This window comes from Berghia stephanieae, chromosome 12, assembly GCF_034508935.2.
Source record: "Berghia stephanieae isolate SIO BIC M18660-M18661 chromosome 12, UCSD_Bste_1.3, whole genome shotgun sequence".
Taxonomy (NCBI): domain Eukaryota; kingdom Metazoa; phylum Mollusca; class Gastropoda; order Nudibranchia; family Aeolidiidae; genus Berghia; species Berghia stephanieae.
The window spans coordinates 25,971,796-25,989,295 of record NC_088371.1 but is presented as its reverse complement, the minus strand read 5'-3'; the positions used below and the strand labels follow the sequence as shown (position 1 = coordinate 25,989,295).

The 17,500-nt window shown below is 34.6% G+C and overlaps 2 protein-coding genes across 2 annotated transcripts in view; both read left to right on the top strand.

The window, feature by feature from the left end:
- The window catches only part of LOC144958348 (uncharacterized), a 65,518-nt gene that overhangs the window by 4,768 nt on the left and 43,250 nt on the right, over nt 1-17,500 (top strand). The window lies entirely within an intron of this gene.
- LOC144958352 (uncharacterized) lies at nt 711-10,261 on the top strand. The gene is made up of 5 exons (XM_078890294.1): nt 711-1,006; nt 2,094-2,407; nt 4,238-4,381; nt 6,400-6,638; nt 7,251-10,261. Exons 1-5 carry the CDS (start codon nt 864-866, stop codon nt 7,338-7,340), a joined length of 930 nt encoding a protein of 309 aa, XP_078746420.1. The 5' UTR covers nt 711-863; the 3' UTR covers nt 7,341-10,261.

Sequence of the window (17,500 nt, the reverse complement as noted above, 5' to 3'; positions counted from 1 at the left end):
CTAATAACTTTTCCGCCGGTGACGCTTTGGTTAGTTTGAGTGACAAGTGTCAAATTGTGACAACATATGTAGACGATCTATGTCTAGCGCATCATGTCATCACAACTGTTGCAGAATTAGGTGAGTAGCCCAACCATTGGATAATTTTACGTCTCATACTGATTTTTTTCCCCAGATACTGATTTTTTTTACAATGTCATACTGATTTCCTTTTTCGTGAAGTGGCAGGTCTGCATTGTTACAATGATTGTAAACCTGTTACTGTTACAACACTGCTCATACTAATAAAAAAATACGAAGATTAAAAAGTCACGATGTGAGCTTTAGCAACCGACATGAAGGATATTGGCAACCGTTTTCAGCCACAGCACGCTCACTACATCAGTGGGGACTTGCCACCTGTCCATTATGTACCGGTTTTGGTAACGAGCCCGGAACCACAGAGCATCTAGTTTGAACGGTGTGTTGTGACGAAGCTTCCGGGTGGGTTTGCGACGGTACACGAGTGCGGTACGGAATTTGCTGATAGGGTCGATCGTCATAATATCCTAGTGTGAGAACCATTAGAAGCTGCTACCACAGTGGGGACTTGCCACCTGTCCAATAATATGTACCCGTTGTGGTCAAGAGTCAGAAACCGCAGAGCATCTAGTTTGAACGATGCGTTGTGACGAACTTCCGGGCGGGTTTGCGACGGCGCACGGGTGCGATACGGAATTTGCATCCTGGATAGATCGTCATAACATAGTAGTGTGAGCACCACTAGAAGCTGCTGCCACAGTTGGGCGGTGGAAGGGAAAAACGAATACAGGTTTTGTTCGAACTTTAAAACATAGGAGTTCAAGAATCTTATTCTGACGGTGATGATCTATATTACCTTTCCATGTGCTCAGGACATTGGTCACATTGCAAAATGTGCTCAAAGTGAACCACATAGTGAAAAGTGTTCACAGTTTTTGAAATATCTAACATCACGATTGGTCATATTGTTCAGCTTGACAAATGGGTGAGTATGTGTACAACTTTCATGAACAAATCGGCGTGTTTACATTTGTTAAAAAATATCCAATCGTTGGATAGCAGCAGATCATGTGATTGATGACTTGGTTGGATGAAAACCTGAATATAGATAGTATGCGCTTCGCTGAAAATCTCACAACATTGCCATCCGGAAGTATAACGGACCAACACAAAAAACTCTGTGTAACCTTGAACGTTTATAGTCTGGTTAATACAGTTTAGTGAGAATCACTCATAAACGTGGATGGCAAAAAAAAAAAAAACAATAACAAAGACCCGAGCGACGTCAACCTCATTCTATCTATAGATCGCTTAACAGAAGTTTCACTTTCTTGGATGTAACATCAATTTTTAGAGTCTTAACTCCTATCGGTTTGATACGATGGGTTAGAATCAACATCTGGGAAAATAACATTAATTTCGGTTCCTCGTTAAAAAAAAAAATGCCAGCTCGGAAAATACCGTGTGAAGGGCAACGTGTTATCTTGATGCGAAATTTACACAGCTGGGTTTTAAAGGGCGTGGGGTAGAGAACCGCCTCTTTCTTTTGCAAGGCATAAGACGGACGTTATGTAAAAGTCACGATCCCACCATCATCGTCATCATCGCCGTCTTCAGCATCATCATCACCACCACCACCACAACCATCATCATCATCATCATCATCATCATCATCATCATCATCATCATCATCATCATCATCATCACCACCACCACAACCATCTTCATCATCATCATCATCATCATCATCATCATCATCATCAGCATCACCATCGTCATTATCATCATCACCACCACAACCACAACCATCATCATCACCATCATCAGCATCACCACAACCACAACCATCATGATCATGATCATCATCATCACCACCACCATCATTATCATCACCACCACCATCATTATCATCATCACCACCACCATCATCATCATCATCATCATCATCATCATCATCATCATCATCATCATCATTATCATCATCATCATCATCATCATCATCATCATCATCATCATCATCATCAAAACTAACAATTAATTCCTTTTCTTCTTACCCACTCACCTCAATCCAGTCAACCGGGACACTACACACACACCCCATCCACCAACACTACAACAATGAGTGATCCCAACACCACCACAGAGCCTGACAACAAAGACTCCGATGACTGCAGTTTGTACACGGCTCTGCTGTTTCTCTGCATGGGCCCCATCATGGTATTGGCTGGGCTTATATGCCTAATCACAGCCATCTCCACATCCTACTGGGTAGAGATAACTGAAGGCGCAGCGTCTATCCATGGGGGCCTCTTTGAGATCTGTCTCAGGGCCAACTCTACAGAAACGACATGTGTGTCTTGGGATGATTTCGAAAATATTGACACAGGTAAATATTACCATCCAGCTGACTACTACCTTCAACTGGGGTAACTTGGCCTCAAGGGGAAACTTTGCCTCTGTGAATTTGGAGCATTTTGAATCATCTCAACTTTGTTGCAATTATTGTATCCGTTAAAAAACTTGAATTTTTATCAAAGAAAATAATTTCCACTAAACTAAACAATCTCTTATTGCTCCAAAATTCAAGAGGCAAAGTTTCCCCTTTAGGCAATGCTACCCCAGTTGACGGTACTACGAAAAAATCTATTGTCTCCAATTTCAGAACTTCATGAGCATCTTTAGGTCAATTCAAATATGGTCTTGTGGTATGACACTCACTTTTGGATTGGACGGTCCTGGGTTCGAGCCTGAGCCTCGCTCGCTCGACACATGGTTGAGTCCTTGGAAAAGACTTTTTACTCACATTCTCTCATCGTACTCAGGTGTAAAATGAGTACCTGGCCGTTAACAGCATTGTCTCTGTGGGAAAAATTGTATTATCGCCTAACAGTTTTGTTCTTTATGTTACGTATTGATGTAGGTCAGGGACCCTATGTAAAGCGCTTTGAGCATGTTTAGTGGATATTGCACTAAAAAAAGCTCGTTTAAAGCTCATTTATTAAAATTTTTATTGAAAATGAAAATTGAAGATAGATTACCTACTTGATATATTTGAGGGTAAATTGTTGATTTTTAAAGTTGACCATAGCGTCTACTTTCTTTATCTCCAAAAAATTTGAAATTTTTAGATTTTTCAAGCACTGTGTGGGGTTCCTTACCTACCACAGTAGGCAGGGAGGCACTTACTGTGTCTTATATCCCCCTATATATGTTTTCCAACATGCTTTCTGTCTTTGTCTTGGAATAAGATTACTTGTTTTTGTCCTGGCCCTGGCCGGAAACCCTAGCTGGGAAGGAAACAACCAATTGTATAGTTGGAGTTTTGGGAGATGAGATTTTTTGCCTTGTAAATCATATCTCTGTTATGCACTGTATTGTTTTGTTTACATATTATATATTATTTATAAACATTTGAGTGTATTCCGCATATGTCTGGATGAGACTTTCAAGTGATCGCAAACTAAGTACTTTGATTGTTTGCTCTTGGAATCTACACCTGTTTCCTATTTGAACCAATTCCTCCTTGTTTTACCTTTTCTTAGGGGCCTTCATTGTAATTCTAGAACTTTTTACTGTCCCATTTTCTTCCTTTTTACTGGCGCTGATATGACCTTAATGTGTTGGAAGCGCCGTAAAACCCTTAAAAAAGAAAACAAAACAATACCACAAGACCACATAGCTTCTAATTTGGACACCTCTGCTCCCTATCTCATTAATTGTCAGTTCCTTCCACATTTCACAGTTTTTTGGTGTGGATGCTACGGTCAGAGGACCCGACCCTCCTTTGCTTGGAGTTCTTGATGATGTTGGGTACATTGTATTAAAAAATTAAATTTTGCCCTTTTACCACGACAACATAAGATCCCATCGCCTGGGCATTCCACGAAGGAATATAATAGATGTCTGATGCCATCAGGAATCACCCATGTTGTCCAAGGGAGCAAATTGGGGGTTAATAATGATCTTCCCCTTGGAAAAATAACGAAAGTGCTTGACGCGGGGCTTGAACCCACCACCTTCTGGGTCACAGTACAACGCCTTAACCACTCGTCCACTCCAAATTTATTGATTTATTTTGAATTTTTGAAAATATTGTGCTCATATAAGGCACTGAAAATATCGACACCACATTACCCTAGTTCACCTTTGAAAAGAAGATAAGATAAATTGATAAGCTCTTATTCTAATTGAGTCTCCCTGCTTTCTTTTATTCCAGTCAATCTCAAGATCGGCATTGCTGCCTTGATCATCGCTGCCATCGGATATTTCCTTGGATTTTTTGTTGTGGCCTGGTTCTCCTGCAGCATCATGTCAGGATCCAAGATTTCTTGGGGTGGCCATTCTGTATGGGGGTCATCTTGTAAGTTGGACATGTCGCTTTATTTATTTATTTATTTAAAAAAAAAAAAAATTTCTGTCAGTTATCTGAGAATTAAAAAAAAAAAATTGATTAAGAATGTAATTAAAATTTTGTCTTAATCCATATTTTTTTCTAATGTTAGATTTTTAAGTATTAGAAAAAATATTAGATGCCCTATTTCATACCTGCCTAGTACTATGAAACTACTACTACTACTACTACTACTACTACTACTACTACTACTACTACTACTACTACTACTAATACTACTACTACTACTACTACTACTACTACTACTACTACTACTACTACTACTACTACTACTAATACTACTACAACTACTACTACTACGACTACGACTATAGCTCAAGAAGAGTGCCCTTCATTAAATCTGGGCGTTTTGAGCTAATTATTAGACACCTTGACAGTGCACGCTTAAGAAAGGCATTTTGAAACATGCCCACAGGACCTGTTTAGTGGATATTGCGCTATATAAAATCTCAAATTTAACTTTAGGTACTGGGTGAGTTTGTGACTGTACTCTAGTGAGGTAAAGAATTTGCAGACTAAATGGAATGTCACAACAAGTAATGTGAAACCATCCGAAGCTGCGGCCACCTGCACACATTTTTCCACTGTAAAACATGGCAGAAACCTACTTTGGAATAGACCCATCTTCCTTTATAAAGAGTAGCAAGTAATTTTTACATGTCATGCTTCATAATAAAAAGGGTTCCATTCTGGCTCCACGGGCTTTTCCATTCTAGAGGACATATTATTTGCAATATAATCTGAGATGTCTTCAGATTGTCCAAAACAGTGCTGCCAGACTTGAGTTCACGAAGCGTAGGTGCGATTCTGCCAGACCTCTGCTTCATTACCTGCATTGGCTGCCTGTTGAGAAAACGATTAAATTCAAAACCTGTGTTTTAGTGTATCGTTGTCTTTAAAGTACTGCCCCTTCCTACCTTTGTAACTAATTGAAAGATATTCAAAAACCCCGCCCCTTACGTTCGGCCAGTGATTCACCAAACTAGTTGTCCCTTGAATACGGAAAAATGCTGGAATGAGACCCTTTTCTCATTTCGGACCTTCTGTTTGGAAAGCCTTACCACGAGCATTCGTGAAAAAGAATCTTTGTCTATTTTTAAACGTTTGCTTAAAACATATCTGTTTCGATTTAAGTAGATGATATGAGAAGCACGATAGGTCTGGTTTGTGTTGTGTGTGTATGTGTGTGAATGAGTATGTTTCAGCCCGAGTAATTTGTAATTTAAGCGCTTAGAGTCTGGTGTCTATAAGTTGTAGCGCTATATCAGAATTATTATTATTTATATGAATGCTGGTGTTTTTGGTATTCGTTTATACATAGTATGCGCTTGGCTAAGAAGCTCACAACTTTTCCATCCGGAAGTATAACGGACCAACACACAAAGCTGTGTGTAACCTTGAACGTTTATAGTCTGGTTAATACAGTTTAATGAGAATTACTCATAAACGTGGATGGCAAAAAACAATAACAAAGACCTGAGTGACGTCAATTTAATTCTATCTATATGATAATAAATTCTATCTGAAATAAACATTTAAGCATTTATATTGGGCAATGTCCACTAAGCGCGCTCAAGCGCTTTACAAAGGGCTCTTAACCAACAGCAATATTTAACGTGTACAATGAATCATGATACTCATTTCATACCTGAGTACGGTGAGAGAATGTGAGTAAAGAGCATTTTCCAAGGACTAAACTGTGAGCCGCTCAGAGCGGGACTCGAACCCAGGAACTCCTGATCTGAAGGCGAGTGTCATACCAGTAGACCACATTGATACACATGTATTTGGAGAGGAGGAATAGATGGATCAAACATTTCAGTCAGGGCCTCAAAATGGTACAATGTCAGGGTGGTTTTGCTGATAAAAATTGAATTAGTCAAAAATATGCAATAAAAATGACAAAGATGATGTCAGTTGTTCTGCAAATTTATTAATTTCTATTTTCTATTTTACTCATTTCACAGGTGTTATTAACGGCACTGGGCTCAGTTTGTTTGTGAAATTCCAAAACCAGCAATATACATGGCACCAAAATTTTTTGACACAACTACTGAAGAAACTAGATTACGGATATTCATTTCACCTGTCATGGATTGCCATTCTTCTGGTTCTGGTCGGTTCTGTGACGCCCATCATCGCAGCTCTCTGCTGTGCGAAAGGAGACAATGATGAGGCAGTTCAGGTGGAAACTCCAGCAAACCCGGTAAATGATAAGGTTATTTGAGACCCACAACCTTAATTCATAAAAATTTTAGTCTAAAGTAACGGTTTTATGAGGAGAGTGACTCATGATTCTTAACACCCCCCTCTCCACATACATTTTATGAATATTTAAAAGCAAAAAAAAAAAAAAAAAAAAACCAAGCTCAACAATAATACAGCACAAAGTTCTTACACTTATACCTGTAACAATTTTATTTTCAAATTTTTCAATGAGAAAATAGTGTTGTATTGTAACTATGAAATATTTTTCTATGATTGGCCTCAACAGTCATGACGTCACTTCCCTCGTAATGACCCAGAGTAACTAAGTAACTAGCTGTAAACTATTGTAATAATGGCGGACGCCCTTATGAAATATTTATCCGACGAGCATAAAAGTGTATCCAGATGAGAAAAACATAAATATGATAATGTTTTGACTTTTATACATTCTGATCACATGACATATGAAAAGTTCTAGCCAGCATGAAGAATAAAAAGTACTGATTTTCTTTGTTTAGAACCAGGCTGCTCTGGGCATTGCTGGGCGATGTGACATCGGACTATTGAATCCAATTAGTAAAGAAAGACTTGTTATTTTTTCTCTTTGCAGATTCGTGAGGAAAACTACGGCAAGTCGGACGATGCAAATGCCCAGCTTGTGTCGTACGACAAGGCCAATGAGACTGCTAGTGCAATCTGAGGAATTTAACAGGCAGGCCGATGGTTGAGTTTAGAAACTCACAGACTAATAGACTGAGATGGAGGAGAGATTGATTGGTGATGGATGACACACAAGCAAACTCGTGTTGACATCGTAGATATGTTAAGTGATTTAATCATCTCGAAATGGGATCGTGTCAAAGTAAATCTCATGCTTTAAAATTCAAATCTAAGCTTAACTCTCTTGAGTTAACCCTCATGGAAAATTGAATAAATTTGTACGATTTTCCATGCATATGAACTCGAGAGAGTTAATTCATAGAATTTGAATTTAAAATGAATGCCTTTTTTACAGTAAATGATAATGAATGAATATGGCTGCCCTGCCTCTATGGACGCTTGCTGCAAATGTGTGTGTTACTTTGAGTGTGTCAGTCTGTTTCTAGTATCCAGTGAGTAATTTGTTTCCATAAATCTCTGTGTCCAGTTCAAGTGTTCTTGGCTTTTGAGAGTCATCATGTGTGTTAAAGTGCTGTGGCAATTCGATGTTTCCTTGTGTTGTTGAAATCAGCTCTTTGGCTGTTGTTTCTTGATATAATATTTGATATTTTTTGAGATCTTGATTCATTGTTGTTGGAAGTGAAGTTGGTGTATGGCCTCTGTATTTGGCTCCTTGCTTGAGGTAATCATCCATCGTGGTTTATGCTGGAATATTTTCATCTCGTCGGAGCATGTGTCCGAACAGTTTCCATCTTTGTTTCTTTATTCGCATACAGACTGGTTGTACTCTGCTCCTGTCATATACATCCTGATTCCTGATCTGTGACCCATCCTCTCAAAACGGTATTATGTTGGAACGAACCATGTGCTTAAAAGCCCAATGTAATGTGAAACTGGTCAAAAATATAAATTATTGGCATTAGCACCCTAAAATATAGTATCCACTCTCCTCAATAAATCATATAAATTCAACACAAGTCTGATATTTCTGGCTATAACTGAAATTTTCAACATCTTAACCAACCCGAATTACTACCGTTTTGAGGTGAAGGGTCACATTTTGTCTGGCCAGTGTACCCCAATAACTCGTCTCAAATAACAATAGTCAAATAGATTGGAAGCTTCAGGGCCGTGGCTATATTGGTTGATTTGGTACCAGGCACCGCATCCATCTTTTAAAAATGGATTACAGCATTTTAAAAAAATAAAAACTGAGAAAGGATATATACCGCCTCTTACTTACTTGAGTAAGTCTTTTCTTTAATTTGTTTTTCTTTCTTTTGTATTTACAAATATAGCATGTTTTAAAGTCATTTTCTTTGATTCCGGCACCACCTTACTGTACTGTAAGCATGCCCCACCACTGGAAAGCTTCTATATGATTCATTAATGAAGACAGATAATGAGGACATTTCGGGGGTTTCTCTGTTGTCAACAGAACATGATGAATGAAACACTATATGACACTGCTTTCTAATTCCTTATAGTTTTACAAGACGTTTTGGTTACCTCTGCCATTCCAATAGCAATAGTTACTTCATTTACTAACCATGTTGGTTTTGGGTTGGTTTTTTTTTTTTTTTTGCGTTTTTGGTTTTTCATTTGTTTGGCTTTTTTTTCATGTTGGGGTGGGAGGAGGAGAGTATTGTATAGGCATGATAATATGATATTGATCCTGAAAATAGAATTTCTAGTCCAATAAAAGAAGGCTTGAGTAAGTTTATGTGTCTTCTATGGAATTCCAAGATCTTATTACAGAAACGACATGCTTTTTTTTTTTCTATGCCGTCTATCTGGCGTATTAAGTACTGTATTTATGTTTTTATTGTTTTTTGTTTTTGGCTGAATAAGGGTTCTGAGCCCCTACTGTTCCGTTGTTTGGTATTTTGCTCTTGCTTTGTAAGCTGTTATATTAATTGTTGTCCTTTTTTTTTTACTTTTTCAGTCCACAGCTTTTAGCAGCGTAGTCTCAATTTGTCTTCTATAGAGTTTTATCCAATCTATACTTTGTCTTCTATAGATAGAGTTTTATCCAATCTATACTTTGTCTTCTATAGATAGAGTTTTATCCAATCTATACTTTGTCTTCTATAGATAGAGTTTTATCCAATCTATACTTTGTCTCTATGGATAGAGTTTTATCCAATCTATACTTTGTCTCTATGGATAGAGTTTTATCCAATCTATACTTTGTCTTCTATAGATAGAGTTTTATCAAATCTATACTTTGTCTTCTATGGATATAGTTTTATCCAATCTATACTTTGTCTTCTATGGATAGTTTTATCAAATCTATAAGTCCAATAATATTTTTTCTTTCCGATCATGGTCACTTTAAAATCACTTTTTGGCATGTGCTTGACTTTGACATGATTCCGTCATGAGATGATGGGTCACAGATTATATCTGAATGGGATGATACAGCTGTCTTTGGAAACATTCATTTTAATTTCATTGTTGAATTTGCATCTTTTTTTATAAACAAAGATTAATTTTCATACATCTTTGTAAATGGTTGTTTATTTTTATCGGTTATGTATGTCAATTTCTGATTTTAGGCTCTGATTCAACCCTTTTTTTTTTTTTGGGTAATATGCAGATTTTTAAAAGCTAGTGTTAAAGGAGTCCATGGTGTATTCGACAACGAAAATGTATGAATAAATTATAAACTTGAGTTAGGGGAATACGTTGTTGATTAAATGTGAAACACTCTTGGGGAAATGGTCCATGTGTTGCATTTTGTACAAATTGAGTTATTGTTATCGTGTGAAATAGTAGACAATTAAGATGAGATAAGATAAAATGAACTTTATTTATCCATTTCTGGAAATTACATTTGGTATTGCCATAGATTAATGAATTTCTGAAAATAATTAAGCAAATGAATGATAAAAAGGAATTGTAACGACATAGAAGTAAACCAACAAAAAGATTAACAAAACTAAACACATAAAAAAGAAATTTTAAAATTCTGTCCATTTTTGTCGTTCATTACATGATAAAACATGATAAATTGGCTGATTTATGGTCATTTGAATAGGACAATCTGTAGAAAAGTTTTGTTTTTGTTTTTGTTTTGAGGAAAACAATTTTGAAGTATATATAAAATGCCATTTCACCAAAGTTCTTTCGGGGGGAAAATAAATTGAATTAAAGTGTTTAAAACGCAAATTTAATAAGAAATTGTGTGGAAGTATGCAGAAATGGACAAACTATCTATCATATTCCTGAGAAATCCCAATTTTCATTGGTAAGTCTCCAAACATGTTTCATTGGTTATCATAATATCTCAAAAGTACTTACACAGATTAAGACATTAAGGAGCTGGCACCGGTGTAAGATAAAGAACTGAACAAGTTTGTATGAAAGGTGCCAGACAAAGCAAGAAAGAAAAATACAAAAAAAAAAAAAAAATTAATCCCAAAAAATCAGTCGACCTCGACTGGGGATCGAACCTCAGACTCCTTCAGTCTGAGGTTCGATCCCCAGTCGAGGTCGACTGATTTTTTTGGGAGGTTTTTTTTTGTTGTATTTTTCTTTCTTGCTTTGTCTGGCACCTTTCATACAAACTTGTTCAGTTCTTTATCTTATTTACACTTACACAGACATGTGGACATTATCCCTAATGATTTTTGTAAAAAAAGATGAATTTTCAGATATCTTGACAAATGGTTGTTCATGTTTAACGCTTAATTAGATATTAACATTTTTGCTTTTAAACTCTAATTTATCCTTATTTGTAACTCCATTCAGTTTCTTAATTGATGGGTTTAGTTCTATTTCATGCCCAAGCCCAGTTTGGCCGCTTCTAGAAGTAACTGATAACAGTAATGATGCCAGTGATCTAGAGAGCTAAATTGATGAATCAGTTGATATTTCTTCCGTATTAGTAAAATATGCAGAAGTTGTCATTGCTGAGCTACAGGAAAAAGCGAGAGATCCCAGGCTTTTCGATACTGTTATGATTTGAGGCCAAACATGATGTGGGCACAGTATAGGAATAATGCTTCAATTAAAGCAGTCCGATGGGCTTTAAAAAAACCTGTATGTGCAAATTATAGACGAGAGTTAGGGGAAAATAATATTGTGGATTAAATGATGATGTGCTTATTTTATAGGGGGAAAGTAAAAGAATATTATTATTATTATTATTATTATTATTATTATTATTATTATTATTATTATTATTATTATTATTATTATTATTATTATTATTATTATTATTATGATTATTATTACTATTATTATTAATATTAATATCATCATCATCATCATCATCATCATCATCATCATCATCATCATCATCTTCATCATGATTGAGGCCATTGCAAACAGGACTGCAAACCAATTCTACCTTTATGGTGCCATAATCTACTGGGTTCCATTTGGAGCTTGTTAAACTCACTTAAATTTGACAGATGAAAATTGAGATTGGCATAAAATAAATTTATTGTTGCTAAGGCTCTTTGTTTTTGTTTCTTGTTTCTATTTTAATTTTAATTTAGTATTGTTATTACTATCATTATTATTATTATTATTATTATTATTATTATTATTATTATTATTATTATTATTATTATTATTATTATTATTATTATTATTATTATTATTATTATTATTGTTATTATTATTATTATTATTATTATTATTATTATTATTATTATTATTATTATTATTATTATTATTATTATTATTATTATTATTATTATTATTTTTATTATTATTTTTATTATTGTTATTGTTATTGTTGTTGCTGTTGCTGTTGTTGTTGTTGTTAGTTTTAGTTAGAGTTTTATAACATTTATGTGGAATGAATTGTTTCTGATAACCAGTGCATACACCTGATAAGCCATATTTTCATTCAGAAATGAGTTTTTTTTACTGTTCGAATATTTACTGTTTAAAAAAGAGAAGAAAAAAACCCAGAAAAACGTGTTGCATTTCTTCTGAACACAGCTAGCTAGCTGTTATTTCAAACCTATGTTGTTTTCACTCACTCTTGCTATTCTTATTCACTTTTCTCTATTAAAAAATGAACACCAACGGGCGGGTGGTTGGATGGGAGCATCACCCTTGAATGATGTTCGCATGGTGATAGTGATGTCGTTTCTTCTTCTCTTTACTAGCCTATCCTGCTTCTTTGGTTTGTGATTGTATTTTTGACAGGGGATATTTTTTCTCTGTAAATCTTCTGCCTGTTTGCGCTTGGTTATTTATAATTTCGCTTATGATATCTTTAGGTTATGATTTTGATTTACATTTGTACTATTTTTGTTAGTTTGCTTGTTTTTTTGTTTCAGCGGTCTCTCATATAACCTCAATTGTGTTGGAAGAGACCTAAAGCAACAAACAAACAAAAAAAGAACACCAACGGGCATAACAGTTTTTTAAAAAAAAGAGATTGAAAAACAAATATGGAGCGTTTCGAGCTCAAAACTCGTCTTCAGCCAAAAACAAAAAAATAATTAATACATCACTTCGATGGCCGGCAGATCAAAACTCTGAAGTCGACATACTAGCTTTGAGCACCGTGTTTTATTTAATGTTAGGCAGATTAGACCTCTGATGACGTTGCCGATTGTGAAAGTTGGGACTTCAGAGGTTGGATCTATTGACTAAAAATTTGGACAGACAGTCGAAATGTATTTGGTACGGCTTGTCTGTAAATATAAAAGGATCCTGAAGTGTTCATGTTATGTGCGGCTATATGGTCTTGTTGTATGACACTCGCTTTTGGATCAGAAGGTCCTGGGTTTGAGCCTCGCTCGGTGCATACTTGAGTCCTGGAAAGACTCTTTACTCACATTCTCTCATTAAATTTTTTTTTTTTCATTAAAAAAACAAATTAACTGACGAAGGGTTTTGAGCCCGAAAAACGTTCCTTGTTTGGTATTTTGTGCTATTTTTGAAGCTGTTGTATTCATTAAAAAAAATTCATTACTTTTTCCAGTCCACAGCTTTTAACAGCTAAATATCACCTTGACTCGTATTTTTTAAAATGCAGTATCGGATTAAGTTTGAGGTCACATATTTCTATAACATATTATATGTTTCAGTGCATGACTTAATCAGTCAGAAGGTGAAAATTTTGGATTTGCATTTAAAAAAATTTTTTTTTTTGCATTTTTTGAAAGAATATGCTCACTAGAGCATCTGAATCTTTATTTGAATTAAAGCGGATGATTTTTTATGAAGTTATGGTCAGATGTATGGGAAAAGTATCCAGCAACTTTTCTCAAATTTCATACTCGTTCAACTTGACGAGCTGTAAAAAATATTTAGAAGTGAAATTAAGCTTTGATATTTTGTGAAGATATACAAAAAGGTTTGATTTAATCATTTATGACAACTCATTTTTGATAAAAATTGACCCTCTAACTAAACTTGGCAATATCTCAGTTCAAACCTTTTCACCATACGACTGATTATGTCATTCACTGTAACATTTGTGTGGCTGGCCGAGAAAACCCGGAAAGATGCGCAAATTTCTTAAATTGAGTTATGTATGCAATGGTGTATCTTGACCACATCTTTCTGATCATTCACCACTAAATTTTCTTTCTATGTCTATTAGAACCAAAAGATATGAATTTTATTCTGAATAAAATTTCTTGCTATGGGAAACATTATATCTTCGATTTTGGTTCATATCTCGAATCGGAGCTTGCCGAATCTTCCCGTGTTTTCTCAGCCAGCCTCACATATTTCTCTTACGTATCATATATTGAGCTATATATATATGATATATGCGCGCGCGTGTGTGTATGTGCTTGTGTGAGCTATTATAGGAACCTAGTGCACTTTAAAATTTATTGGGTGTGGATAGTGTAAGTTTTCATGATTTCAGAAATTTAAATCATACTTTATGTATCGAGACGGTATATTCAAGATTATTATGATGGTGCTTTTAGGAAAGATACCCCGGTGATGACTGGGAGGGGTTCCTGACCTCCCATAGTGGGCAATGAGGCACTTGCTATGTCTTCTATTCCCTAATATCTCTTTTCCAACATGCTCTCTGTCATGTCTTGGAATGATATTGGTTTTGTCCAGGCCGTGGCTGGGAGGGAAATAGTCAAATGTCTAGTTATAGTTTTGGGAGATGATGTTTTTTTGTTTTGTATTGTAAATCGTCTCTCTGTTATGCACTGTATTATTTTTTGTTTACAGCTATTAATACGATTTGTAAACATTTGAGTGTGTTCCTCTTAGTGGGGACATAATGTGCTTATGTCAGGATGAGACATTTTAGTGATCTCAAAACTAAGCACACTGATGGTGGTTTGCTCTTATGAATCTACGTTCATCTGTTCCCTTTTTGAACCAATTCCCCTTTGTCTTACATTTTTCTATGGTGCTTTAATTGTATTTCCATAACTTTTTATACTATCTCATTTTCTTCCTTTTTACTGACGCTGATATGACCTAAATGTGTTGCAGTCGCTGTAAAATCCTTAAAAACAAACAAATTATAATATCTTAGTATTAGCTCTGCTCTTGAAGCCATAATATATCAAAATCAGTCCTTCAAACCCAATAAGATTCATGAAGCCAATGCATAATAAGGTATCCGGATAGCGTAGTTGGTAGAGCACTCACTTCACACGCAAAGGGACCGAGATCGATCCCTGGTGCAGTCGAGATTTTTTTTTCTGACCCTCCTGTCCACCCAACAGCGAATGGGTAGCTGAGTCCATTAGATTTGTCAGAAAGTACTTTGCGATAGACTAGCATCCTATCCAAAGATAAGTTTCAAAGTTTATTCAATCTTAGACTTTCGCCAGTAATTCATACAAATTGATGTCAACATTCATGAAAGTGAGAAAAAAATAAAGAAAAGAATGGTAAATGGAACAAAAAATAAAATGATACAATTAACAACCAAACAAAAATACAACAATGGTAATACCACCAATACTTACAATAACAACAACAACAACAAAAATATTAATAATAATAATAATAATAATAATAATAATAATAATAATAATAATAATAATAATAATAATAATAATAATAATAATAATAATAATAATAATAATAATAGTAATAATAATGATAAAATAATAATAATAATAATAATTATTATTATTATTATTATTATTATTATTATTATTATTATTATTATTATTATTATTATTATTATTATTATTATTATTATTTTCATGATAATAATAATAATAATAATAATAATGATAATATTAATGATAATAATAATAATAATAATAATAATAATAATAATAATAATAATATAATGATGATGATGATGATGATGATGATGATGATGATGATGATGATGATGATGATGATGATGATGATGATGATGATGATGATAATAATATAATAATAATAATAAATAATAATAATAATAATAATAATAATAATAATAATAATACTGATAATATATCAGCAATAATATTTAATATTGTTTTTGTAAATGAGGACCACGCTTATACCCCATTCGTTGACAATAAAGTAGATGGGAATTATATCAATGGTGCTTCTGTTTCGGATAATACAGTTATTGAAATTTAGTAACACTTGGTGTAACAAAATGCTTTGGTCTGGGTGCTCTTTATCCTCGTTTACTCTGGAAAATTCCAACATAAATAGCCCATCCACTTTCTATCTTATTTAACAAATTTCTATCGCTAATTAAAGTTCTAGAAGACTGGAATTTTAAATGAACCGAGGAGTTACAGACAAATTAGTTTAACGTTTTGTCATGTAGAATCACAGAATTGATTCTCAAAAACAAAATAATGAGTCTTTTAGAATATCGCAAACTTTTAAGTAAATTTCCGTACTGATATGGAGCGAAATGCCCATGTGTACTTACATTATTCCATTAGCTCTCACTACATTATATTATATCAATCAGACTATATTATATGTTCAATGTTATACACAGTTTTGTGTGTGTTTGTACGTTATATCAGGATGTGACTATTTTACCTAAACGCATAGCATCGATATATCACTTCAACATTTCTATTGACAGGGAGCTCCACGCTTAAAAATATGTATTTGATTAATAAGTTTTTTATTGTTAGATTTTTCATCGGCCATGATGTAGATGATCACTGAGTGGGGTTCCTGACCTCCCATAGTGGGCAGGGTGGTACTTGCTGTGTCTTCTATCCCTCTATATTATCTGTTTTCCAACTTGCTTTATGTCTTTGTCTTGGAATGAGATTACTTGTTTTTTTTTTTTTTGTTTTTTTTTTTGTTATTTTTTCCTGGCCCTGATCGGATAACCTGGCTGAGAGGGAAACAGTCAAATCTATAGTCAGAGTTTCGGGAGTTTATATTTTTTTACCTTGTAAATCATCTCTCTATTGTGTGTTGCAAGCGCTGTAAAACCCTTAAAAAAAAAAAAAAAAAAAAAACTCTTTTATGCACTGTATGTTTTGTTTACATATTATGTATGATTTGTAAACATTTGAGTCTATTCCTCTTACTCTTAGTGGGGACCTGTTCTTGTGTCTGGATGAGACTTTTAGGTGATCTCACACTAAGTACTTTGATAGCGTGCTCTTGGAATCTACATCTGTTTCCTATTTGAACCAATTCCCATTTGTCTTACCTTTTCTTGGGCGCTTTCATTGTACGAGAGAATAGAACTGATTACTATCCCATTTTCTTCCATTTTACTGGCTCTGATATGACCTTAATGTGTTACAAATGCCGTAAAACCCTTAAAAACAAACAATAAATGATGGTCAATCATTATTATGATCATATGGTGGAATTTTATTACCAGAATTTTTCTTCCTTTTTTTTTTCTCAGGGTATTCAAAGGCCTCTGACTTAAGCAACCTTAACTATGATATGATATGTTATGGGTAAATGGCTAGATTCTATATTATACACTTTAATTTCATGACAACTTTGATATTAAAGATATTATTGAATTCAGTGTCATCGTCAAAGCTTTTTTTTTTGGGTATTCAGGCCTTTGACTACATCCTACACCTCGGCCCCCCTCCCCCTCCCCCTCCCCAATCCACGCTCCATTCCTAATCTGGACGCATCAGTTCTTGCCATACAATAATTATGTGTCATTATTTTGACTTCGTTATAACAGATTTCGTTTGCTCCAATAATACCACTGATTTCGTTATAACAGAGTGCTATAATTAATTATCTCTTTCATCTTAATGATTTGTTGTATTTTTTTTTTTTATCAATCTTATTTTT

Coding starts and splice junctions, on each gene's coding strand:
- LOC144958352 (XM_078890294.1), top strand. CDS start 864: ATGATCTATATTACCTTTCCATGTGCTCAGGACATTGGTCACATTGCA. Junction 2,408..4,237: donor TTTCGAAAATATTGACACAG/GTAAATATTACC, acceptor CTTTTATTCCAG/TCAATCTCAAGATCGGCATT. Junction 4,382..6,399: donor TTCTGTATGGGGGTCATCTT/GTAAGTTGGACA, acceptor CTCATTTCACAG/GTGTTATTAACGGCACTGGG.